The sequence below is a fragment of the Triturus cristatus genome, chromosome 11, assembly GCF_964204655.1.
Source record: "Triturus cristatus chromosome 11, aTriCri1.1, whole genome shotgun sequence".
Taxonomy (NCBI): domain Eukaryota; kingdom Metazoa; phylum Chordata; class Amphibia; order Caudata; family Salamandridae; genus Triturus; species Triturus cristatus.
Window position 1 is genome coordinate 363,509,140 of NC_140594.1, and position 27,263 is coordinate 363,536,402.

The 27,263-nt window shown below is 47.8% G+C and overlaps 1 protein-coding gene across 1 annotated transcript in view; it reads left to right on the plus strand.

The window, feature by feature from the left end:
* The window catches only part of LOC146784184 (uncharacterized), a 739,190-nt gene that overhangs the window by 197,506 nt on the left and 514,421 nt on the right, over positions 1–27,263 (plus strand). Inside the window, exon 7 of the mRNA XM_085632912.1 lies at positions 21,484–21,591. Coding sequence (XP_085489038.1) covers positions 21,484–21,591 — 108 coding nt within the window. The remainder of the gene's footprint in view (positions 1–21,483; positions 21,592–27,263) is intronic.

The window sequence follows — 27,263 nt, forward strand, 5'->3', positions numbered from 1 at the left end:
TGATCTCCAAATTCAAACCCAATCACTCACTTCCAGCGCGAGTGTTCATGCAGTTGATAGGCATGATGGCCTCCTGCATCTTCATAGTCCCGCACGCGAGATTACATATGCGCCCACTTCAGGAGTGCCTAGCACGTCAGTGGAATCAGGCTCAAGGACAGTTAAAGGACCTAGTGTTGGTGAGCGGTCGGGCATACAACTCTCTGCATTGGTGGAATCCACAAAACCTTTGCAAGGGCCGACCGTTCCAAGAGCCTGTCCCACAAATAGTACTGACAGCGGACGCGTCTCTCCAGGGATGGGGAGCTCATGTACTCCACTACACAGTGCAAGGACTATGGACAACACAACAAAAGAAGTTGCACATCAACCTTCTGGAATTGATGGCAATCTTCCTAGCCATGAAGGCGTTCAAAGTACATCTATGCAACAAGGTCGTGTTGATCCGGACGGACAACATGACCGCAATGTACTACATACAGAAACAGGGAGGCACACACTCTCCACAGTTGTCTCATCTGGCTCAGAGCATGTGGAAGTGGGCCATTCAAAGGAACATGTTCCTCATGGCGGAACACCTCCCTGGCAAGGACAACCAGATGGCGGATCTGCTCAGCAGACACAGCCACCAAATGCACGAGTGGGAGTTACACCCATCAGTACTCCAACCGTACTTTCAGCAGTGGGGTCATCCGGAGATAGACCTATTCGCGACAAGCGAAAACGCAAAATGCCCAAGCTTCGCCGCCAGATTCCCACATCCGCAGTCGCAGGGCAATGCGATATGGATGAACTGGTCCGGCAGATTTGCGTACGCTTTTCCCCCAGCGCCATTGATACCGCTAGTGGCCCGCAAACTCCGACAACACTCCCTGACACTCGTCCTAGTTGCTCCCACGTGGGCACGCCAGCCGTGGTACACCACCTTCCTCGAACTTTCCGTGGTGCCGCATCAAAGGCTGCGGATCAAACCCGCGCATTTGACGCAGAACCATGGAGAGGTTCAGCACCCAGATCCGCAACAGCTGAATCTGGCGATCTGGCTCCTGAAGTCCTAGAGTTTGGCTATCTCAACCTGCCACCTGACTGTATGGACATCATCAAGGAGGCCAGGAGACCCACTACCAGAGCTTGCTATGCAGCCAAATGGAAAAGGTTCGTCATTTATTGCGGAAATAATGACATCAACCCGCTGGACGCATCCATCCAAAACATCATCTGTTATCTCTTACACCTATATCGATGCAATCTGGCGTACACCTCTATACGTGTCCATTTGACCGCAATATCAGCCTATCTGCAAACCAGGCAGCACCTCTCTCTATTCAGAGTGCCTGCCATCAAAGCATTCTTGGAAGGGCTCAAACGAGTCATTCCACCTAGTCACCCACCGGCTCCAATGTGGAACCTCAACTTGGTCCTCACACGCCTGATGGGTCCACCCTTTGAACCTCTACACTCATGCGAGATTCAATTCCTTACCTGGAAAGTGGCCTTCCTAGTAGCGATCACTTCCCTCAGAAGAGTTAGTGAACTCCAGGCACTAACCGTTCAAGAGCCATTTATTCAGGTTCACGCTAACAGGGTCGTACTACGTACCAACCCCAAGTTCATGCCCAAGGTAATATCACAGTTCCACATGAACCAGACTATTGAACTGCCCGTTTTCTTCCAAAACCCACAAACTGTTGCAGAAAGGGCACTACATACACTAGATGTACGGAGGGCCCTCATGTACTACATCGACAGGACTAAACCATTCAGGAAGACAAAACAACTGTTCGTTGCCTTTGCCCCACACCACAAAGGTAACGCCATCTCCAAAGCAGGGATAGCCAGATGGATAGTTAAGTGTATTCAAATCTGTTATCAAAAGGCAAAACGCACATTAACTATTCCACCACGAGCCCACTCAACACGTAAGTTGGGGGCTTCCATGGCCTTCCTAGGAAATATTCCCCTGCATGATATATGCAGAGCAGCCACATGGTCCACTACACACACATTTACAAAACACTATTGCGTAGATGTGCAGTCAAAACAGCAGGCAGCTGTAGGACAGGCTGTTCTCAAAACACTTTTTCAGACCGCTGCAGCTGGCACGGGTAGCCGCCGCTAATAGAGGGCACTGCTATGTATTCTATGCACAGATATGAATTCAGCAGCCCACATGCCTCGAACTGAATATGCTACTTACCAGTATGCATCTGTTCTTGGCATGTAGGGCTGCTGACATTCATATCGCCCTCCCTCCTCCCCGGCGCCTGTCGCAGCTGCAGCTCTCAGAATTACTGCAAGCATGGTCATCACTTTCTGTATCTACTCCATCACTGCCACAATGGCGAAAAACAATCTGAGGATGGAGAGGATGCCCATGCGCACTGTAGTCCAGGGGAGGAGTCACCTATCCAAGGATACTTCGAAGACTCTTCCAGGACAACAACGTGCAAACATCCGGACCCAACACTAGGCGGCGATCTATGCACAGATATGAATGTCAGCAGCCCTACATGCCAAGAACAGATGCATACTGGTAAGTAGCATATTCATTACTGTCTTTACCCGGATCATGAAGTGGGTAAATGTAAATTCTGTAGAACTTTTTCTACAAAAACTCTTAAAGACAGGGAAGGCCGTCTCTTGTTGTGGCTCCAGAGACTGAAAGATAAGGATGAAGTGGTTTCTGAAGTAGAAAGCTTTACTTCTGGCCGTTCCCACACAGCCTCAAAACGCAGTAGTGTACAAGATCTTCCTTCTCCTTTCCTTAAGAAGAGGAAAATGTCTCTGTCTATGACATCTGCCATGTCCTCTTCCATGGCTACTGCGATATCGCCCACGAGACAGTTCTCAGGCTGCTGAGGCATCGACTTCCCAATTTTCTGGCAGAAAATTGGCTTCATCGTCGACGAGACTTCCGACGACGAAATCCGCCGTTTCCTGCTCGTCGACGGTGACTCTGACGACGACGTCAGCATCAAGGTCGTCGACGGCGGTCCCGTCGACGTTATCGTCGTCGACGATGATTATCAGTACTATGAAGACTGTGTCGTCAGTGTTGCCTATTGCATCGTAGTCGACGAAGAAGGAAAAGATCTCGTCGAGGCTACCATCGTCGTCGTCGAAGACTGCAAAATCTGTCTCGTCGATGCTTACGTCGTCGATTGATGGGTCGACGAGTGCTCTGTCGACGATGAGAAAGAAGACCTCGTCGTCGTTCCCGTCGACGACGACTCCGTCAACGACAGCGCCGTCGACGACAGTTCCGTCGACGATCGTTCCGTCGACGATCGTTCCGTCGACGTTGGTTCCGTCGACGTTGGTTTTGTCGACGCGGGTTCCGTCGACATTGGTTCCGTCGACGGTTCTGTCTACGAAGATGTCGACAGAGGCCTCTGTGCTTTCGACCCCGTCGACGGCAATCTCGTCGGTGAAAATAAAGATTAAGAGGACAACCTCTGCGCAGACGTCAATGAATACAAACATTTCTTCCGCGTCTTCAGCGACTACTTCGTCCTTTGCCGCTGTACCTTTGTTGCCATTGCCTCCAAGTGGTCAACAGAATATGTTGGGTGAGGTCACACCTTTAGATGATTCCCAGCTTCCTTCACCTTTGTTCGCAACTGATTCAGATCAAGAGTCAGGAGAAGGTTTACCTGAATCGTTCGGTACAGCACACAGTCCTTCGGATTTAATAATAAAATGCCATGATGAAAGTAGTGAGGACGAGGAACGCTTTTATCAGGACGAAATTCCTACGGAAGGACAAACTGCAACGTTACCATTGTCGCTTATTACAAATCTCCAACTCATGTTGGATGATTATAATCGGCGTTTTCCTTTATCACCACAAGAGTCTGTAGTTCCTGCTGTTCCAGTGGTGCCAACACCTGTGTCGGAGCCAGTGCCAGTTATAACACCTTCAGTTCCGCTGAGACAATCATCGGTTCGGACATTAATTCATCATGACAGTGATGAGGAAGTTCCTCAAGACAAGGAAGATGGTGAGATCCTGGATGATGGTGGCGATGGTGATGATGATGATGATGATGATGATATGGCGGAGTGGGATGACTACCATGCCCAAACACCATCTCCCTCTCCTGTAGTACCTGGAGACTCACCACCTGTCGACATTGCAAGTTTTCACCAGTTGATGGATAGAGCGGCCCAACGGTTCAAATTAACAACGGAACATAAAGAAGAGGATTGTTTTCTGTATGATTTTAAAAATCAGCCTTTCAAACAGACACATACAATCCCTATTATCGAGTTCATTTGGGATGAAGGCAAAAAGATAATGAAGACACCAAATAGCCTTCCGGCACAGGTACCTAGGTTGGAGAAAAGTATAAATCGCCAGTAGGAGCTCCAGCATGCCTCACTGGTCAGTCAAAACCAGATTCTGTAATTACACAGGCAGCGCAACGTCGGGCTAGAAACCCTGCATCTACAATCACTGCACCACCTGATCGTGATGGACGTCGCTTGGATGCCATAGGACGGAAATTTTCATCAATGGCTTCCACCACTGTAAGAGCGGCTAATGCCTTAGCCATTTTAGGTCGTTACGACCGTCAAATATGGGCGGATATAGCGGCTTTGGTTGAAATGTTACCTGAGGCATCTAGGATTGAAGCTGTGAAGCTTCTTCAAGAGGGAGAGAGTACATCTGCAGAAATAATCGACTGTGCAGTGGACATCGCTTGTACAGGTTTCCGTCAACTCGCTGGAGCGGCGGTATTGCGCAGGCAAGGTTGGTTACGCTCAACATCTTTTCGCCAGGAAGTGCAGGCAAAAATATTGGATATGGCATACGACGGAGAGTCTTTATTCGGAGATCATGTGGATGAAGCTCTCCAATCGATCAAAAAAGATACAGAGACTGCTCGCTCTCTAGGTACATTGCAATTTAGAAAGCAGCCATTTCGGGGTGCACGCGGACGCGGCACCTCCTCTAATTTTCGGAGAGGAAGCAATCAATACCGACCATACAATCAGGGTTCCAATCGGTATACCTACAATCAGCAACAGTCCTCTTGGCAGCAGTCTTCCAAGAATTACAGAGGAAAATCCTCGTACAGAGGTTCCAATCCTAAAAGACAATGACTTGTGTCAGTTCCAGAAAATGGAGGTCGAATCTCACTGTGCTCTTCTCAATGGTCCTCCATAACAAGGGACCGTTGGGTTCTGGACATTGTAGAAAAAGGTCACACGTTAGAGTTCATCGAATTTCCCCCACCCACGCCACCTACCGGACCACCGCCGGCTCATATCAAGGAACTTTTTCATCAAGTTCAACTGTTAATACGCAAGGGAGCCATAGAGGTGGTACCACGATCTCAAAGAGGGAAAGGATTTTATTCCCGATTCTTCCTTATCACCAAGAAGAATGGGGAATGGAGGCCAATACTAGATCTGAGGGCTCTCAACAAGTATCTAAAGAAACAATCCTTTCGTATGTTGACGCTTGTCGAGATCTTACGTTTACTCTCACAAGGAGATTTCATGGCGACAATCGACCTCCAAGATGCATATTTTCATATCCCCATACTACATCGACATCGGAAATTTCTACGCTTTCGAGTAGGTCAAAAGGATTTCCAGTTCAAGGTGTTACCATTCGGTCTACGATCTGCCCCTCGAGTGTTCACAAAAGTGCTCGCTCCTGTGGTAGCTTTCCTACGTCTCCAGGGTTTTCAAATCTTCCCATATCTGGACGACTGTCTCCTAAAATCACAATCGGAAAATCAACTTCTACGGGACACACGTCTATGTCAAGAGGTGTTTCGCTCCTTAGGACTATCCATAAATGCCATAAAGTCCCATCTACAACCCTCTTATCGCAGGGAATTTCTAGGAGCAACATTGGATTCAGTGTCAACGAAGGCGTTTCTCTCCCAAGACCGTCTTCAAAGGATTCTTCGAGTGGTGTCCCTTATAAGATCAAAAAGGTCAGTTTCAGTAAGACTATTAAAGTAATTTTTGGGGATGGCGTCATCGTGCATTGCCTTGATCCCTCATTGCAGATTAAAGACACGCCCCATACAGGAGGAACTAGACGTCCAATGGCGTCAAGTTACTGGGTCGTTCAACGACGTTGTAAACGTCACAGACCGTATGGACTCGGCACTCAAATGGTGGACACAACCATTAAATTTAACAAAAGGAATTTCATTTCTGTCGGTAGTGCCAGACATGACAATAACAACAGACGCCTCTCTAGAAGGATGGGGTGCTCATTTGGAGGATTTGTCAGTAAAGGGGAAGTGGACGGTGTGTCAAAAAACCTGGCACATCAACAGGTTGGAACTCATGGCTATATTTCTAGCTCTCAAATCGTTCCTTCCTTTAATCCAAGGAGAAACAGTCCTAATACAGACGGACAATACAACCTGCATGCACTACATCAACAAGCAGGGTGGAACAAAATCTCCGAAACTGTCGCGACTAGCTCAGTCGATCTGGGATTGGTCTCTCGACCATCGCGTCACAATTGCAGCAGTTCATCTACCAGGGGTATTCAATATCCTAGCGGATTCCCTGAGCAGGTCCTCCTCGTCGACCCACGAATGGGAGTTACATCAGCCAACTCTAGAGATGATATTTCGACGATGGGGTCGTCCACAGCTGGATCTCTTTGCCACACCGGAGAACCGGAAATGCCGAGATTATGCAAACTGGCATCCCCATCAAGGGTCACGGGGCAATGCCCTTTTGATGAACTGGTACAATCTGTTTGCCTACGCTTTTCCCCCAATCCCTCTCGTACCTCGAGTTCTGTGGAAGATGCGGAGGCAGCCCTGCCATCTACTTCTCATAGCCCCACGATGGCCTCGACAGGCCTGGTTTTCGGAATTGCTCCTACTTTCCCAGTGCGAACCAATCCTTCTACATCCTCGTGCAGATCTACTTACAATGAGCAAGGGGAAAATTTGTCATCCGAATCCCTCATCACTGAGCTTATCAGCTTGGAACCTGAGCACTGTGAATTTGCCCATCTAGACACTCCACAGGACTGTAGAAACATCTTGGCTCAGGCGAGGGCCCCTTCTACGGTGAAAACGTACAAGTTGAAGTGGAGGAGATTCTGCCATTGGTGTGCATCTACTGGGGTTCATCCAATTCACTCTACACCAGAACAATTGCTACCGTTCTTCTTACAATTGGCAAAGTCCGGACTTTCTCATGCAACCTTGAGAGTTTTTCTGGCGGCAATTTCCCGTTTCCGTCAGGATGGTTCAACTTCCCTTTGTTCTTCAAGGATAATGCATCAATTCTTCAAAGGGTTGTTTCGTAAATTTCCACCTGTTAGACGCCCTCCTCCATTGTGGCACCTTAACATCGTGTTGGCACAATTAATGAGACCACCGTTCGAACCAGTACATAAAGTCGACTTGAAGTATCTGACATGGAAGGTGGCTCTTCTTCTAGCACTAACGTCTTCACGTCGCGTCAGTGACATCCACGCTTTTACAATAAATCCTCCTTTCCTACAGTTCAAACCAGATTCTGTAGTATTACGCACTAATCCAACATTCTTGCCGAAAGTGCCTTCAGATTTTCATATTAACGAACCAGTCATTTTAAAAACTTTCTTTGCTAATCCTCAAACGCCTGCGGAGCAAAAGTTACATTCCCTGGATGTGAAACGGTGTTTAAAGTTCTACATCAGCAGAACAGCTGCTTTTCGAAAATCTGATCAACTCTTCATAGCTTATGGACGGTTTCACAAGGGGCGTCCAGTTACAAAACCAACCATTGCACGTTGGGTTTCAGCAGCCATCGCCTTCTGCCATCAAAAGGCGAACAAGCCTTTGCAGTCACCAGTGAGGGCTCACTCCACTAGAGCAATGTCATCTTCAACCGCCTTATTTGCTGGAGTGCCTTTACATCAAATCTGCAGAGCAGCTACATGGTCGAGCAGACATACTTTTACAAGACACTACTGCTTGGCGACTTTAAACGAATAGGATGCTGCAGTTGGGCAGGCAGTGCTTCACAATCTTTTTAAATAAGGTGAGCCTCTTCCTTCCCTCCTCCATATTATTTCCATTTACGTTGAATAATGGTGTCATTTGCACTTATATAGATTTTGAATAACATCATATATATAAGGATGTTGATTGTCATTACGATTCCAGTTTCGTATGATTATGGAAACAATGGTAATTGTTACTGCTAGCTATTCTATATTCAAGCATGTGAATCTATGAAAGACACCCCAATACTGGAGAAGAACAATTGTTACTTACCTGTAAACAGGTGGTTCTCCAGTATTGGTGTCTTTCATAGATTCACATGCGACCCTCCCTCCTCCCTTCAGAGGCTCCCTTTTCCTCATACACTCTAAAGTCACTCAGGTGCGACGAAAATCTGAGGTGAGGAGCTCTGAGGAGAAGGTTCATAGAGGGGAGCTGACGCCTGATTGGCTGTAGTTTGGACCAACATAATGACAGAGATAGACTGCGAATGTTTTTTTTTCTCTCTTCATGTATCTCTATGGAGATTTCATAAAGGGACATTCTTGATGTTTATCATCTACTTATATCTCTGTTTTATATGATTACTTATGTATATATATATATATATATTATGACTGTATATATTGCTATATTATTTACCGTGGGACTCCCACTCCGACGACGGGGAATATTCAAGCATGTGAATCTATGAAAGACACCAATACTGGAGAACCACCTGTTTACAGGTAAGTAACAATTGTTCTTATTCTGGGTTCTGGGAGAGAGTGATAATTAATTGCATATTGTCAGCATAGAAGATTATTCAAAAGCCAAAGCTGCAGAATATAAACATTTAAAAGAGTAGGACTTGGGAAGGACCCCTTAGGAACTCCTTTTCACAAGGGGAAGACCTTAAAGTGGAAAGGTTTTAAAAATACCTGAAACGATCTGTGTAGTAAAATATGGCAAGCCAAAGTAGTACCTCATTGCCAATGCCACACTACCACAATCTCTTTAACATGCATGGCAAGATCTGACTGGGTCTAGCCACATCCACACAATCTGTAGCTAGATGGATTGTATTCTGTATCACGTATCTAAGGCTCATTCTATGGGAGGAAAAGCAGCTACTACAGCTTAGATCAGGAATATACCAACTGCTAACATCTGTAAGGCAGCAACCTGGATGTTCAGCTACACATTCATAAGACACTATTACGTACATTTAGACACTCAAGCAGATGTAGGAATGTGTCAGAAAACCTTGAGAAATCTCTTTAAATAGATAATCTCTTTTTTGTCTATCATCTGTACACTTAGGACCAATGTTATTTCTGTTTCCATGCTGCTGCCCAACAGCTACCTTCTGGTTGTTAAAAAAAAAAATAGTAGCTTGCTACTCTATTCTTATATTTGTGACTATCAGTCAAGATCCTACAATGCTGAAGAAAAGGTTTAGCATTGTAGGAATCTTAATTGAAGTTATAAACAATCCACCCGCCTCCCTGGCTTGGTACGTTAGACATTGGAAAGCAAATATGAAGTGAAATGTATCCCCGATGTTATCATAAAAAAGAAAAAACAGAACTGGCTCTGTGAGGTAACTGCCAGTGCAGTGCATCATGGGTCGTGGAAACCATTGAAGTCTTAAAGAGAGGGCTCTTTTTTCATCTTTCAATGAAATCCACCAGGCTGCATTTTCCCATTCATGTATTTTCACACCTTTCTTACACATCAGATTTTGCAATGTAGGCTTGAAACTGCTCATTAAGCTTAATTAATGGATTGCCAGGAACAAAATGCCCCTCATAGATATTACTGGGTGTTACTCATCATAAGGACAGATCGACACTGAGACACTGTGTGACATTTCAATAGACAATAGATCTTTGAAAGTGCCCCACTACACATGCTGTTATGAATTTTTCAAATGTTTATGAATTCAATGAAAATTTCTGTGATGCAGAACTAGTACTACAAGTAAGTAACCTTTTCTTCTGAACTGCATAATAAAACCTTTTTCTCTTCTTTTTACTATAGCCACTGAAGAAATATAGTGCAGTATTTCACTTTGTTTTTAACACACATTCAGGATTAACATGTTTCTTGCTTACTGCACCAAAGTAAACATGTCATATAAAAAACATAACTGGTAATATTCACAATAATCCAACATTCGCTCTGGTGATGTGGTTTATAACTTCACCGTAACCCCTCGAGGGCAATATTTTACAATAATACATTGTTTTCTGTTCTATATTATATGTGTGTGTCTCCATACCCCTCCCTGTCATTATTGGACAATAATACACAGTTTTCTGTTCTGTAGCCTCTATACGTGTGTGTATGCATGCACAGATATAGGTCATTAATTAACCCTTACGGGTTCTGCTATTTATATGGGACCCTAGGATGTTCCACATACATGACACCATGTTTGGTGTGGAATTTAATAAAATATCTATTAGTCCATAGGGCAGGTTGCTTCATAAATCTACTTGTCTTGTAACAAAATCCACTTGTTTCTTTTGTGCCATGTAATGCGGCGACAAATTACGGTAGCAAGCTCATTATATAAGAGTTATGATATAGCATCTCTAATTATGCCAAGGCTCGTACCAAAGTAGGGTTTGAGTATTAACAATTCCTTTATGTTGCTATATATCTGCAGGTCTACATACTGGGGTTGAAGATAGCCGTAACCAATAGTTCAAGGGTTGTGTAACGGGGAACAGCTCTCCGGGATCGGGGAGGTAAAGAATGTCCACTCTCACGGCTCCTTAACAGAGTTTTTATTTGGTAGGATTTGTTTCAATGACAATAAGGATAATAGAGTCTTAGCCCGAGTCTCTTTTCTTGGCTCTACACAGTCGCCTTGCTCCTGACTAATCTTCGGGTCAGGGCTCTTCTTCTTGGTCTCAGAATGGAGGGGAAGAAGCGGCCAGGTGATGTCCAAATCGCAAAGGAACAATAATCCGGGAGAAAGGAAAGAAAAGAAAGAAAACCTTGTGTCAGGTTTGGCTCTTCTACCTCCGTCTAGTATTCAAAACAGGGGAGTGGGTAGTGTAGGGACACCGGTGAATCACTCTGTGGCAGTTTTATCGGTTCATACGTGGAGGGGAAGGAACCATCACCGGGCATGAGTCCCTAATCCAACTACCCGTCTTCCTTCTCCCGTCTCCCAACCCACCCCGTGACTTGGTTCCGTACCTGAAGGAGCCACGCTCCTCCGGGAACGTGGCTGGGCGGTCCGCCGTATCGGTGGCCTCTTGGCTTTCTCTCTTTCTGCTGCCGTGGGTGTCGAGCCGGTGCTCTGGATCCTCCGTCTTCTCCTCCGTCTTCGTTCTCCACTCGGCGTCTTCCGGGGGCGTTCACCTCCTTCTCCTCCTCGTCTTCCTCTATTGCAGGTTCCTGTTGGCGGACGTCAGAGGCGGGGGCTGGGACTGCACCAGCCGCGGGTGTCTTAAAGGGGCAGTGTTGAATTTCGTACGGAGTCCCGGTCCAAAAGAGATCAGTCTCCTCTCTCCAATCCCCGGGCTGTAAAGTAAGGAGAGATCGTGACACCGGGGAATAGGACCACCAGTCCTTGAATGCTTCCTTGTCTGGAGAAGGTTCATTTTCAGGGGGGTGGGTAGGGACCTTGTGACACCCCCTTCCCCTAGGATTCTCCCGCTCGGGGAGAGGAAGTACTTGAGAAAGGAAATCAGAGTTCCCGTTCTCGAAGCCCCGGCGATGCCTGACATCAAAGGAAAAAGGTTGCAGGGACAGGAACCATCGTAGAACTCGGGGGTTCTGTCCCTTGTTGCGACTCATCCACTGAAGAGGGGCGTGATCCGTATACAGAATGAAGTGTGTCCCTTCTAAGTAATATCTCAATTTGTCGATCGCCCACTTAATGGCAAGACACTCCTTCTCAACGGTAGGATACTTTCTCTCCCTAGGGAACAACTTGCGACTAAGGAATAAGATGGGGTGCTCCACACCGTCAGTGGAGGTCTGGGACAGGACCGCCCCTAACCCATTTTCAGAGGCGTCCGTGTGGAGGGTGAAAGGCCTGGAATAGTCCGGGGATGAAAGAACCGGGGCCGTAGTGATGGCCTCCTTCAAACGCTTGAACGCGATTTTCACTGTCTCTGATGGGTGTTGTAGGCTTCTAGGGTGTACGTTTTTACTTAGGAGATCGGTCAGGGGGTTCGCTATTTCGGAGTATTGGGGAATGAACCGCCGTAATATCCCAGGAGTCCCAGGAAGGCCCTTACCTCTTTTTTTGTGGTGGGGAAAGGAGTGTCCTTGATTGCCCTGACTTTTTCCTCTTGGGGCTCTATGAGGCCATGTCCTAACACATATCCCAGGTATTTTACTTTTTGGTAGCCTACTCTCGATTTTTTGGAATTTATGTGGAGACCGGCCATGTTTAGGGCATTTAGGATACTATAGAGGTCTTTCAGATGTTTGTCCCAAGACAGACTATATACTATGATGTGATCTAGATAGGCCGATGAAATGGCTTGGTGGTCTCGTAATACCGTATTCATCAGGCGCTGGAAGGTGGCGGGTGCACCGTGCAACCCAAACGGTAAGACGGTGATTTCATATAAACCGTCTGGAGCGATAAAGGCGGTCTTTTCTCTGTCCTCTTCCCGTAACGGGACCTGCCAGTATCCCTTTGTAAGATCAAGAGTGGTTATATAGCGGGCTTTCCCCAATTTCTCGATCAATTCATCCACCCGGGGGATGGGATACGAATCAAACTTAGATATGGTGTTCAAGGCCCTGAAGTCCATACAAAAACGGGTAGACCCGTCAGGTTTTGGTACCATCACGATGGGGGAGGACCATTCGCTTCGGGAGGGACAAATTACCCCCATCCTGAGCATGTTCTGGACTTCGTTGTTTATGTCCTGTTTTCGGGCTGCTGGGACGCGGTAGGGCCGCTGCTTTATAACCCGGCCAGGTATGGTCTCTATAATGTGCTCCGTTAGGTTTGTTTTCCCTGGGCGATCGGAAAACATGTGACTGAAAGATCGAAGTAGGTTGTCCAACTCTCGTTTCTGGGGAGACCCAAGGGCATCGTTAATCACCAGATGTTGGAGGGTGCACTCCGGGGCGGGACTAGGCAAAGTTAGTCGTGCAGGGGTAGGTAATGGCCCTAACCATTTCTTGAGAAGATTAATATGGTACACCTGAGTTCGATTCGGTCTTATCTGTAGTTTGTAGCTGGTTCTTCCGACCGTACTTATTATCTTATAGGGACCGAGCCACTCAGCTCGCATCTTGCAGGAAGAAGATGGCATAAGGACCAAGACCCAATCGTCTACATACAATCTTCGCCACCGTTTACCGCGGTCATAGAAGTGTTTTTGTCTTTCTTGTTTCCTTTCAAGATGTGAGTATGCGAGGTCCCTCAACTTCCCTATCTTGGACTTAAGGGTTTGGGTATAATCCAGGAAGTGCCGATTACCCTCCTCTTCCTTCTTTTCCCATGCCTCCTTAGTCATGTCCAGGAGCGATCTAGGTTGCCTTCCGTATAGCATTTCAAAGGAAGAGCAGCCCAAACTGCTCTGGGTCTGACTTCTTATCACATAGAGAGCCAGAGGGAGAAGTTGATCCCAATCTCTTCCTTCTACTCTGAGCATTCTCCGTAATATTGTCTTAAGGGTGCCATTGTAACGTTCCACCAGTCCATCGGTCTGGGGATGGTATACAGATGTTTAAATATGTTGTAGGTTGAGGAGTCTACAGACCTCTGTCATTAACCTGGAAACTAATGGTGTCCCCTGGTCAGTTAAGATCTCTTTTGGGAAACCTACGCGGGAAAAGAGTTCTATCAACCGGTCGGCTATGGCTTGTGACGTGGGTGCTTTCAGAGCGAAGGCTTCGGGGTATCTCGTAGCGTAATCAACAATTACTAACGCATACTGATATCCCCGTCGTGTTTTTGGTAAAGGACCAATGAGATCCATCCCTATTCTGGAAAAGGGAGTACCGATCACGGGGAGTGGCTGTATTGGTACTGGTAGGGGTTTGTAGGAGCTCGTCTTTTGACATGTTTCACACTCCTGACATTGTCTCTTGATGTCGTTGTATACTCCTGGCCAATAGAAATGTCGCAGCACGTTTTGGGTAGTCTTTTCGCTGCCCAAATGACCTGTGGCCAGGTGGGAATGGGAGAAGAAAAGGATCTGTTCCCGAAAAGAGGAGGGGACCAGGAGTTGGGGAGAGGTGTCCTTATGACTTACTCTATATAATAATCCGTCTTTCTTTTGAAAGGAGGGATACTGGGGTACTGTGCCATCTCCAAATGGGATGGCGGTCTGCCAGGCATGTTGAAGGGCGGGGTCGTTTGGGCGAACCGGAAGCTCCTGTCCATGAGCCATGGTTCTGGGGTAACCAGCGCAGGAATGGGGCTTTTGGAGGATGTTTCACCGTCTGTTTTCTCTCTATTGACGTGTAGTAGGGAATGAAAGTATTCTAGGAAATGGGGATTGTCTGTCCCTATGATAAGGTCTTCCGGCAGCTCATTCATCACTCCGACTCTCACTATACAGGGGATCACATTCGGGTGTTTGTGGGTGATTGTGGCTATGGGATAGGGTTTCACGTCGCCGTGTACACGCCTAATGTGTACTAGGTCTCCAGAATCCACCTGTTCTGGCCTAACGAGATCCCCCTGAATGACAGACTGTTTACATCCCAAGTCTAGTAGGGCCCTGACTATATGGTCATTCACCTGAACACTTACATAGAAAGCATATAACAGGTCTTGGGAGATATCCGATGTCCATGGGTTCCTCAACGTCTTCCGATGTGGACAGACACGTGCGATGTGGCCCCAGTCACCGCAATCGAAACATTGGGGTCCCCTAAAGGAAATGTCTCCGGTATTCTCTGTTTAGCCCCCTCGTTAGGGCCAGGTTTCTTTACGGCTGGTCGGACAAACTTCCCAGGTAGGGGTCGATATGTACGGTTGGTCTCCGTACCAGAGACACGAGGTTGCCCCCGAGCAAAAGTGGCTGTCATCTCCATGGCTTCCAGGGTGGTGATGTTTGCATGTTGGCGCAGCCAGCGTTGGGTATTGTATGGTATTTAGTACAGTCTTGGGGCTTTAACCATTTGTCCGCTGCGAACTTGAGGCAATAAAAGAGAGTTTTCGGGTTCTCCCCAGGACGCCCTCTTTCCTTTCTAAAGCGGACCCGATAGGCTTCTTCGTCCATTCCGAGGTGATCCAGGATAACCCGCTTTACCTCTCCATATGGGGTGTTACCTAGGGGGTTAGCCACCTGGTAGGCCGCTTGGCCCTCATCTGTCAGGAGGGGTGCTAAAAAGAAGGGCCACTTCTCCACGGGCCAGTTGCAGGCCCTCGCTACCCTTTCAAAATTGAGGAGGTACGCATCCGGATCTTCACCGTTCATATATTTTTGTAAGGCGACTCCCGTGGGGGCTGGGGCAGGACTTCTGGTGTGTGTTAGAGGAGTGGCTCCTTGCTAGGTGACCATCCTTTGCAGACCCTCCATCTGAGCGGTCATCGTATTCTTGAACACGTCTCTGTCGGCTTGGGCCGACGTCATCTGTCTCTCTACAGCCCATCCTAACTTGTCCTGGGCTTCAACTATATGTTGTATTAAAGTGTCCATTATGTTTGTACTAATGGCGTTCTGCCTGCATTCTCCACCATGTGTAACGGGGAACAGCTCTCAGGGATCGGGGAGGTAAAGAATGTCCACTCTCACGGCTCCTTAACAGAGGTTTTATTTGGTAGGATTTGTTTCATTGACAATAAAGATAATAGAGTCTTAACCCGAGTCTCTTTTCTTGGCTCTACACAGTTGCCTTGCTCCTGACTAATCATCGGGTCAGGGCTCTTCTTCTTGGTCTCAGAATGGAGGGGAAGAAGCGGCCAGGTGATGTCCAAATCGCAAAGGAACCATAATCCGGGAGAAAGGAAAGAAAAGAAAGAAAACCTTGTGTCAGGTTTGGCTCTTCTACCTCCGTCTACTATTCAAAACAGGGGAGTGGGTAGTGTAGGGACACCGGTGAATCACTCTGTGGCAGTTTTATCGGTGCATACGTGGAGGGGAAGGAACCATCACCGGGCATGAGTCCCTAATCCAACTACCGTCTTCTTTCTCCCGTCTCCCAACCCACCCCGTGACTCGGTCCCGTACCTGAAGGAGCCACGCTCCTCCGGGAACGTGGCTGGGCGGTCCGCCGTATCGGTGGCCTCCTGGCTTTCTCTTTTTCTGCTGCCGTGGGTCTCGAGCCGGTGCTCTGGATCCTCCGTCTTCTCCTCCGTCTTTGTTCTCCACTCGGCGTCTTCCAGGGGCGTTCACCTCCTTCTCCTCCTCGTCTTCCTCTATTGCAGGTTCCTGTTGGTGGACGTCAGAGGCGGGGGCGGGGACTGCACCAGCCGCGGGTGTCTTAAAGGGGCAGTGTTGAATTTCGTACGGAGTCCCGGTCCAAAGGGATCAGTCTCCTCTTTTCAATCCCCGGGCTGTAAAGTAAGGAGAAATCGTGACACCGGGGAATAGGACCACCAGTCCTTGAATGCTTCCTTGTCTGGAGAAGGTTAATTTTCAGGGGGGTGGATAGGGACCTTGTGACAGGTTGGAATTCCCATTTGAGTCTGTGCAAACCTACTAACTTGCATGTTTTAAGGGTTTTCATCAACTATTTTCTAATCTTTTCCCATACTGAAAAAGGTTGGAAAGTCACTCCTGACAGTGGCAGACGTAAAACCTCTTCCAGTGTTAGGAAAAAAGTGGGTGGAAGAAAAGTGAACTTGAAACATTTAGATTTTCACATGAGCAAATCTACACATGCACATTTGCTCACGCTAAAATGCAGTCCACAAATATTTTCTAGGTGTACTATTTCTTGGCCTACTCCTGTAAATTCTGTGAATTCACGGAAACTGTATATATGCACTTAATGCAAGGATATATACCATATATGCACTTTTGAGACTTTTTCAATAATTGTGCCTCTAATTAGGGATGGCATTAACCATGACCTTTTGTGTTTAATAAAATTCTGTCTCTTTCTCTCGCTCTATCAGCTGGCTTCACAGTATTCTGCTCTTTTACAAGGAGCATATTGGCACACAAAGTAGTTTTGTTCGGTGCCCGGAACTGCTGTGACAATGTGTGCTTTTGCCAATGCTTGTTAGAATGGCGAGGGCCCAGCAGCTCCTACACAGATAAGGTTTAACAAAAACCATCCCTAAACAAGTCACGCACTGACAAAACCAAAAGGCTGACCACCAATTTCAGACCTACTGGCTTTGCCTATGCTTGTTTATTTTTGTTTCCCATAATCGTATTTCAACTGGTTACACTGATTTTCCATTATGAATATTTGGGAAATACATGCATACATCAACATACGACTAAATGATGCTGCAAAGAGATGGTACCTACAATTTTACAGTAGTTTAGCAATATGTGTTTTTTCCTTCTTGCATTGTTTTCTGAGCATTTTATTTTGAAAGCAAAGAATTATCACTCTTGCTTTCAAGCTTCTGTACATATTTGCATATAACCCTAAAGCATTCTGGGAACATTATACATAGCCTCATATTGCTAAACTTTGAAAATGTGTGTACACATTTATACTGGAACCCCCGTCAGTAGTGCAGGCCGAGCTTATAACATTTACTTTTAGTGCTCACCCTAATAATAAAGGCTTTGCATTAATGAACCATAAATAGAAGTTTGAACAGCATTAAAACATGTACACACATATTACCCTAACTGTAGACAATGCCCTTCCCTGATCAATAATTCAGTACTGTAAACTGGCAGCCAAAGGGTTTGTGCTCTAGGGGGTTGGGCCTACTTGTCCCAAGGACAAAAAACACATGAAAACTTGTTGCCCTTGACCCCAAACAATATGTCCTGGGTGTCTGGATGTAGGAATTCCACATCCCTGTTTGGGAGTATGCCTGCACTATTCAGGCACGTAGGCTATTAGCTGCATAATGGTGATCACCTGTATGCACTATATGACAAATTGTGTAGGTTTTATATCATGGACTTTATAGGCCTGTTACTACAACATCATGATAGTCATTCGATACATGTTGTGACTTAACAATGTATCTGATATATAGCTAACAAATACAAGCAAAATGTTGTGACAGATTTCTAGACATGATCCAGCACAGATTTGTGTTGTTAGTTCCTGAGATGGAATGGCATAGCACCAACCCTTCTCTTTTACTTACCTGCCATGGGAGACTAATTCAAATTCCTGTTAGGACAGCATGAGCCAGATGTAAGAAAGTTCTAGTAGAAAAAAAAGTGGTTGCAATTTACAGCCAGTTTTTTGCAACCAGAGACTTATTTTATGAACTAACCTATTTAGTTATAGGTTAGTTCTCAAAATAAGGATTTGGATTGAGTAACGTCCAAACTATCTAATTTATATTCATTAGCTATGTTGCAAATTGCTACTCTACCAAATTCACAGGAATAGAACCTGCAGACCACTGTTAGACCTGGCATCATTGGTGTGGGTTTCCCCTGTATTTTTGCCTTTACCTCCTGTGTTTTTGCTGTATGTTGGACTTCGTTTTGCTGGTCTTGATGCTTTGGGCACATTACCACTGCTGTTCAGTGCCAAAGTGCAAGTGCTCCCTTTGTCAATTGTTGTTATGGATTGATGTTTCCATGATTGGTTTATTTGGTTTACTGTTAAGTCCCATGTACAGTGTACTGCGTGTCCAGGGCCTGTAAACCAAATGATGCTAGTAGGCTTGCTGCACTGATTGTGCCACCTACACAAGCAGCCTTGCAACAAGGTCTCATGCCTGCCATCGCGGTCCCTGTGTGCAGTCTAGTACTGTCATGTCAACCTGGCAAGTGCACCCACTTGCCAGGCCCTAACCTTCCCTTTTCTTACGCGTTAGTCACCCCTAAGGTAGGCCCACTACCCCTGTGGGAAGGGTGCAGTGTATGTGAAAGGTAGGATATGTATGTGGCATGTCCTGATAATGAAATACTGTAAATTTAGTTTTTCACTATTGTAAGGCTATCTGTCCCCTTAGGATAGAATGGGGAGTTTCCTTATAACATCTTATGAGTATTTCTCCCCATGGGAACAAGATCGGAAAATAAAGTTTGATATGCCTGAACTCAGAATGTTAAGATGCATCTTTTAGTGAGGGTGATTTCTACATTCTGGGTTTGAAAATACCACTTTTAGAAAGTAGGTGTTTTCTTGCCTAACCATCCAGTGTGCCTCTGCTAGGTCGTGTATTGACTGTCTGGCTTTGGAGTAACAGGGGCTGGGGATGTGCATTCTGTTCCGACAGCCACTTGGAGGGGCGGGGGGGGGGTTAGGTGTGTCCTGCCTTTCCAGGGTGAGTCAGGGCTGGGCTGAAAAGACCTGGGCTGCATTCAGAATAGGGGAGGAGATTTATTTCACACCTGAATGAGCCTGGTCTGCCAAGGACAATGCTTTCTCCACCTCCTGCCGGGAAGCTGCACCAGAGAGGACTGCACTGGTTCTGGCTGGGCAAAGAGCTGCTCTGCCACAGAGAACAATGGATTTTATTGTATAAAAAGAGGGGCCCAGACCCCAGACTTTTAGATCACTTCTGGGATTCAAGAGGAACCTTTGCCAAGGAGAAGAGCTGGAGAAACGGAGGAGGAATACTGCCACTGTGCTGTGTGCTGTCTGAGGATGGCCTGCAGTGGCTACTTTCTGCCAAGGAAAGGGAAAAGGACTTTGCTGTTTGCTGTGTCCCCTGATTGAGGAAGATCTCCAAGGTCTTGATACTGAGCTTGCCTCCTCTTTTAAAGTCTCAGGGACACAAGTACTTCACCCCCAGCTCACCTGAATTTCCTTGCTGGGAGTTCTGACCTGCTAAGAGGTGCCTGTAGCCGTTCTGGGCCTCTGGAGGTTGTTCTAGCTGTTGGTAGCAGGAAAATGCCAGAACGAGAAGCATGACGCATCAGCACCTGTTTCCAAAGCATCGCCGAAGAAATTGTCGCAGCGCCTGCCCGCGGCTCAAGAAATCGCCGCACGCTGCATTGAGTGCACCGGTCTCCGAAGTCCGAGATCACCGCACCGATTCCGACGCAAACCCTGCTGTGCGGCTGCAAGAACCCATGCATCGTCCCAGATCGTCGCATCGCATCAAGGTGCCAAGTCTGTCGCATTGTTGGGGGATGCAATAAGAAACCGACGCATCACCTCCCCTGAGTGTAAGGAACCAACGCATCACCTTCCTTGCGACCCTTTTTGTTTGTGCGCGCAATGCATCCAAGGTAGTTTGCGTGAAAAGTGTTGCATCTGCAATTTGCTTTGAACTGAACTGTTTCTACCATTTGAAGGTCCTATTTTTATTACTGCATTGTGGATATTTGTCGTTTTGGTCTTGTTTGGTTTAAATAAAGATGACTTATTTTTCTAAACTGGTGTGGTGTCCATTTGTAGTGTTTTCACTGTATTACTGTATGTGTTTCTAAATGCTTTACACACTGCCTCTGAGATAAGCCTGTCTGCTCATGTCAAACTACCAAGGGGGTGAGCAGGTTTTTAGAAGTGTATCCCCCTTACCCTGACTAGGAATAACGGTCCCTACTTAGACAAAGGTACCTACCTCTGCCAACTAGAGACCCCAATTTCTAAGAACCACCATGCCGTTTTTTTTTTTTAATTGAGATCATGAAAAAAAGAAAAAGAAAATTTCTTTAAAGGAAACTGGTCTGATTTAAAAAATAAGTTTTCTTTTTACAATAAAATCTCTGTGAGTTGGCAGTGGTTCCCGGGACCACTGCCTACTCCTCCAGAGACATTTTCCTTAGTTCACGAATGGAAGGGGTTCAAAGGATACACCTTCTCTTGCAAATGAGTTACTATCTGTACCCAGTGGCTAACTCATTTTAGGAATTGGTAACATTTTACCAACACCTAAAATGGGGTTGTGCATGGCCAGAAACTTTGTTGCAGTCACAAACTCCCAAGTGGAATTTTTGTGAATGCAAGAATGTTTTGTACATCTTTTTTCACGTTAGACAGATGCTGAATTATCTAGATTTTAATCAGGTATGAATGTCAGGTGGGGGGTGCTCAATGCAATTTTGTGATAGAAGATCCATCGGCTGGATGAGACAATCATGATCTCCCCATGTTGCAGGTGCTCGGTAATGGACCAATACTTGTATGACCAGGTGCATTAGCCAGGATTGCTTGCCTGTGTATTTTACATCCTTATGCCCAAGACACACGGTGACTATACAGCAGAACCCATGGATGCACCCCATGGTAGAATGCATATACATCAGATCCACATGGTAGTCTACCCCCATACGTCCTTCTGAATGATGAACAATGTTATGATTAGGTTGTGAGGGAAGGTAAGGAAGGACTAGTGCTAATTAGCCCATTTCACCATTGCAAGAAGGTTGCATGCTAACTGATCAACAACTGCACACCAGCATTGTAGGACAATTGAAAAATGTAGATGTACTTTTTTCTTGTAAGCCCAGATGTTTATTATCTCCTGCCATTTTCCTAGGGGTTCCAGTATTGAACTTTGACAGTGTGGTTATTGACAGTGACCTTGATTCTGTGAGGACAGAGAAAGTGCGTGCCCACTTCCGGAAAGCAATAGATGACAGGAAAGGTAAGCCAGCCTATATCTTTGGGAATGGATTCCATCTGAAATGTACAGTCAATCAACAAGCATGCAGAAGCTGAACTAATCAGCTCTTTGGTTTCAACTGCAGTACTAGGTGCATCCCATAAAAAGCATAAATCCATATATTTACCATGTTTTTCTCATTTTCTGTCTCCGAATAAAAGCTTCCTTTTAAGTATCGTCAGTTACCCTCTGGCCTAGCCATAGTCAGTTTGCCATATTTAAACAAACCCACAGACCTGGCGTTTTTTTTCCAGGTGTCAGGCTGGATCCGGAAACGTTTGCTGAGCAATACCACTTGCGTGCGGCGTTGGGTGGTTCCATTCGGCTCTGCGTCGGTTATGACGTTGCGGTGCCTACATAGGCACCACCCAGGTGCGCGGACTTCAGTTCTTTTCTTTCCGCGCCAGTTAAGAGCTGATGTGGGAGGAGCTACCCCTCTGTCGCTTTTTGGCAGATATTTTCTTGAATTTTGTTCAATTCGAAGATTTTTCCACTTTGTGTGCGAGGGATATCTTCGAGGAAGACGGGTTTCAATCTGTGAGGTGCCTGTCACCGCATGATGTCGGTCACCGATCCCCACCTCGTCTGTCTTTGGTGTCTCGAGCCCGACCACGACTCGAAGTCGTGCTTGGACTGCCAGGCCATGGCTCAGAAGGCCTTGAGGGAGAGATCAATGAAGCTGCTCGCGGCCCATTAGTCAACACCGTCCAGCGAGACTCTGCAGAGGTCCCAGTCCCGATCGAAGAAGAGGAAGTCGCAGGATCACTCCCGAAGTCCTCTTCTTCCCATTCGAGGTCCAGAGGACACTCAGGAAGAGGCATAAGAAGAAGTCCAAGTGAATTTCATCTTCTCCTCGGCTCTCGTCCGTAGACGAGAGAGGTAAGGAGAAGCGACGCTCTAGTCACAGTTCCGTCGAGCCGGTGCCTGAGTCGACTTCGCGCCTCCCCCCTTTTCCAGGAGCCGGAACGACTCCCGCTCAAATAAAATAATTTTACAAGGCCATGCGCCGCGTATATGAGCGGAACGACCCTGCTGGTGAGCCCTCTGGTCCTGACGGAGTTCGACGCCATCGGCTCCGGCCACAGTGCCGGTAGGCCCTCAAAGATCCGATCCCGGATCCGGGCCAACTCCAGTCATGCCTACGCGACCTTGCCTGGCACCGGACTCGAAGTCGGTGACTGCGGCCGTGCCCATCGGTGGCACCAGCTCCATCCTCATCCGCGACGACATGGAGCTGGAACAATGTCACTTGATGCCGATTCCGGCACCGATTGAACCCAGAGGTTCTATATTGTGGCCTCAGCACTTTGAAGATGTGCTAGGCTCAGGAGAGGATGGGAGGGGTCTATGGACCCTCTAAAACACCAGTATATCTCTGTTGAGAATTTGGACAGTGTTAGAAATGGGGTAGCGTGGTGCGGAGAGGTTAGGCTAAACTCCAAGGCATTGTGTAAAGCATCTGCGTAGCACACTCACAGGCGACACACCAGACACACTACAAAAGAGACTCCACACCAGATTAGGTGAAAAAAACAGCATATGTATTATGCAGACCACGTCATAAGGCAATCACAGTTGTAACAGTACTGTGCTTACTGGCACCAGGTAGACATTTACATGGGATTATATACACAGCTGCCCGATCCATCACAAATACACAGAAAGAATAAATGTAAAGTCCATCAGCCTTAGGACACATTGGCATCAGACCTGAAAGGAAAACATGCTTGCAGGCCATAAGACCTCACCTTAGGCATAAAGACGTCGGCAGACATTGGGGAAAAACCATTAACATTGAATGCAAAACCATCAGCAGTCCGCCTTAGGGGAGAAACATTGTCAGTAACATAAAGCATTATGCCGGAACATCTGCAGTAGGCATAGACCTGTGAACATAGAAACCCATTAGGTGTAACCTATACATCTCTTCTGCACACCAGCAGTGCAGGCCTTAGGGAAAGAAAAGCATTATCAGCATGAACATAACACCTGAGACATTTCCATCAGCACATGAGGATAAAGTGTAAAACATAGTATGCATTCAGTCCGCACCTCAGTGGCATCAATAACATTTGCATAAATCAGAGCAGGCATAAACATAGGCATGTGGCATAGCACCTTACGCAGAACACCATCCATGTAAGCCTTAGGGGAAAGAAACCCATAGCACATCATAACATGGCCTACACCTTGGGTCTAATCTCGTAAGGCATCTCAGTCGTAGCCTGAATGACATTTGCAGTGGGCGTAGAATGAAAACGTCACTGTCTGGCATTAGTATTAGGCATCAGTCACGTTATGCTCAAAACCATCCGCAGTGCGAGCATCTCATCAGCATAAACCTTAGCAACAATGCAATAGGCATCAAAGCATTAGCATTAACACATTAGCAGAAATCAAGTGGACCTACACAGGAAGCATTGGGCATAACCATATTAGAAGGGGGCCTAAACCATGAGCATAACTCACATTGGCATAAATCGGAATAGGCCTCAACATCGGCATGTGGCATAGCTTATTAGGCCGAACCCCAACCATGGCGACTGCCCACTGTCCGGCGGGGCAGTCGTGCCCATGAAAGTCAGCACGAGTCCGTTGGAGTCCCTCTTCTGGACTCTGCAATTAAGGGGGCCCCACAATGCTGCAGCTGCCCGCAGAAGAATACTGACACCGGGGGCGGGCACTGGCTGTGCCTCGACACCCCCCCCCCCCCCCACCCCCCGACCACGGGATGACTGAGCCCCACTCACCGGGCTCCTCTAGTGGGATCGGCATTTCCTTGGTGCTGCAGCTGGCAGACTCACCGACTCGTCGAGGGCCTTTCTTTTTGAGGTGACATCTGCCGTCTCTGGGCACCGGCAATGTGCCCCGACACATCCCGCTGCTGGGACCTCTTCTCCTCTTCACCAACGCGGACTCGCTCTCCCACTCCTCCGGAGGATTCAGCAGCACGCGCGGGGCTCTCCCCAGTTCACGGGGAGCCCTGACTCTGCCGGCATCAGCTTAATCTCGGGGAAGCTCGCGCTTCTTGGGCCCCAGCTGGCTTCTCAATGACGCTGCCGTTGCTGGGGCAACCCTCGCGACGGCACCCAATCCCAGCGCGGCGCTCACCTGGCGTCGTTGGGGATTCTTTGCGGTGCTTCCGGTGGCTCCCGTGCCTGCAGCGGTGATCTTTGGTAGTCAGTGCTTTTCAGTCCCAGGGCTTTTCAGTGCACTCAGGCCCCGGGCGGCGGCGGTGACTGCTCGCAACTTTAAAGTGCGGGGTGGGCTCCCGCTGTATGTTCAAATACACAGCTCCTCCAGGCAGCACTCTCATGCGGCACAAGCGTGGGGTAGGCACCCTCTGTATTCCAAAACAGCAAAAGGACAGCAATACACGGGGTGTGCACCCGCCGTTTTCAATAACACCCAAAGCGGGGTGGGCACCCGCGGTACTTTTCAATAAAACAGCTCTCCCTGGCAACACAGCGTCGCTGGGTCCACGCTACCTTCTTCTTAGTGGGGGGGCACGGTACAGCGCTCACCATGCGCTAGGAGTTACCACAGCTCCAGGGACAAGAACAGCGCCCAGACAATTAAAGTATAGCTCTGCAGGCGTCAGCCCCTCGTCGGGCAACTTGGATATAGCGAGGGGGCCCAGGAATGCCGGCAGGGCCCCACGGAATAAAGCTGCCGCACTCACAAGGCGCTAGGTGGCAGGGAAGATCAGTCACTCCAAATATGGCGCCCACGAGGTGCTAGGGGAACATGCAGGCATGTATAGTCACTTGAAATATAGCGCTCACGGGGCGCTAGGGGCCAGTAGACAGTTAATGCAGGGCAAGATCAGCAGGCAGTAGGGCAGCTCACCAGACCTGAAGCAGCAGTTCTTAGGAACAGTCATCCTCCATTACGATGGCAATCCTGCTAGCGCAGCAGTCTCAACTCCAGCAGAGTCACTCACTAGCCCTGTGGACAGTAGAGGGGTACAGATGGGCACAGGGGCCAGCACACAGGCCCTTGCGGCGGTACCTCCTGGCAGGGTGTCCCCTCTCAAGCAAAGTCCACGCACAGACTGAGCACAAGGAGGCACAGCCCCCTTATATATACCCCCTAACCCCACCTACCAGAAAGGGCTAGAACCTTCTAGAAGGCTCCTGGCAGTTCCAGTCCCAACTGTCACTGTGGGGGAGGTGTAGGGCACCCTGTCATTTCGAACACTAGACTGCCAACCTACCGCGGGCAGGCGGCACAAAGCACACAGCAATGGCGTCCATTTTAAAAGTTCACAATGGTGAAAATAAAGGTGCGTACACCATTGCACAGCATTTATTATTTTCTTCTCACACCACACACGGCATATACATTTCCTACCATGGGGGAGATGTCCCCAAAAAGGGGAAGGGGGTTTCCTAATATACCTATGTAAGGCAGAAAGCACACACACTTGGCACTGCTAACCAGCGCTAAAGTGTCCAACGTCCTACAACCACTCATTCCACAACAGCAAAAAGGCTAGGGGGAAGGCGAAAAAGTTTGGGATGACCCTGCAAGCAGGGCCAGGTCCAACAGACAGGTATGGGGAACTTGGTGTGGCCAGTGGACTGGACACTTCCCCAGATACTGGCATGCTTTCTCTGCCAACAGTGGCCACGGAGGAGGGGGCATCCTATGCAGTGGTGGTAAAGAGGGCAGCTGAGGTCCTTGGACTAGAACTGCCCTCAGTGCAGGTCACTGACTGAGGTGCTTCAACCAGGGGCTTCCACTTTAGAACCCCTATTGCCCTTTAATGAGGCACTTACGGACGTCCTTCTGGGCACGTGGTCCAAGCCTAGCACAGGGGCTCCTGTGAATAGGACGATTGCATGCCGCCACTGCCCAGCACCGGGCAACCTAAAGTTCCTCAACCAGCACCCCAGCCCAGAAAGTTTGGTGGTGCAGGCCTCTATGTCCCAGGACAAGTTCCTGCCCCTTCGGATAGGGAATCCAAGAGCCGGGACTCATTTGGAAAGAAGTTTTCTTCCTCCAGCCTGACATTACGGTCGGTGAATACTGCATGCTTATTGGGCCGTTTCTCCCATTCCCTTTGGGAGATGGTTGCAAAAGTGCTGCCACAAGTCCCAGAGGAGGCCCAGGCTGTGCTCTCCCAGGCAATGAAGGATGGGAGAGATGCAGCAAAATTCACCACACGGTGTGGACTAGATACCGCAGATTCACTGGGCAGATCAATTTCAACGACTGTGGCCTTGAGGTGCCACGCCTGGCTTAGGACAACTGGCTTCTCGGGCGATGTCCAAGCCAATCTGATGGACATAGCTTTTGATGGAAACATTCTTTTTCAGGAAAAGGCAGACTCAGCCTGGTCAGCTTCAAGGACTCTTGAGCTACGGGCAGATTCTTGGGCCTCTCCTCTACTCCTCGTGGCCAGTCTTCCTTTCGCCCCTTTCGTGGCAGCGGAAGGGGTTCCAGTCGCGTCAGCCCTATCTCAGCCACCGTCTTGCACAGACTGCCCAAGCCGTGCGGGGATGTGCACACTGTGCATTCCGATCCAGGAATGGAGACCAGAAGTAGTCAGCCACCCTACCCCCTGCAGCTGCAGCCTCCAAGCATTCCTAGGCTTGACTCTGCAAGACCGCACTACCATAGTTGGTGGGAGAATTTGTCATAGTCTCTCC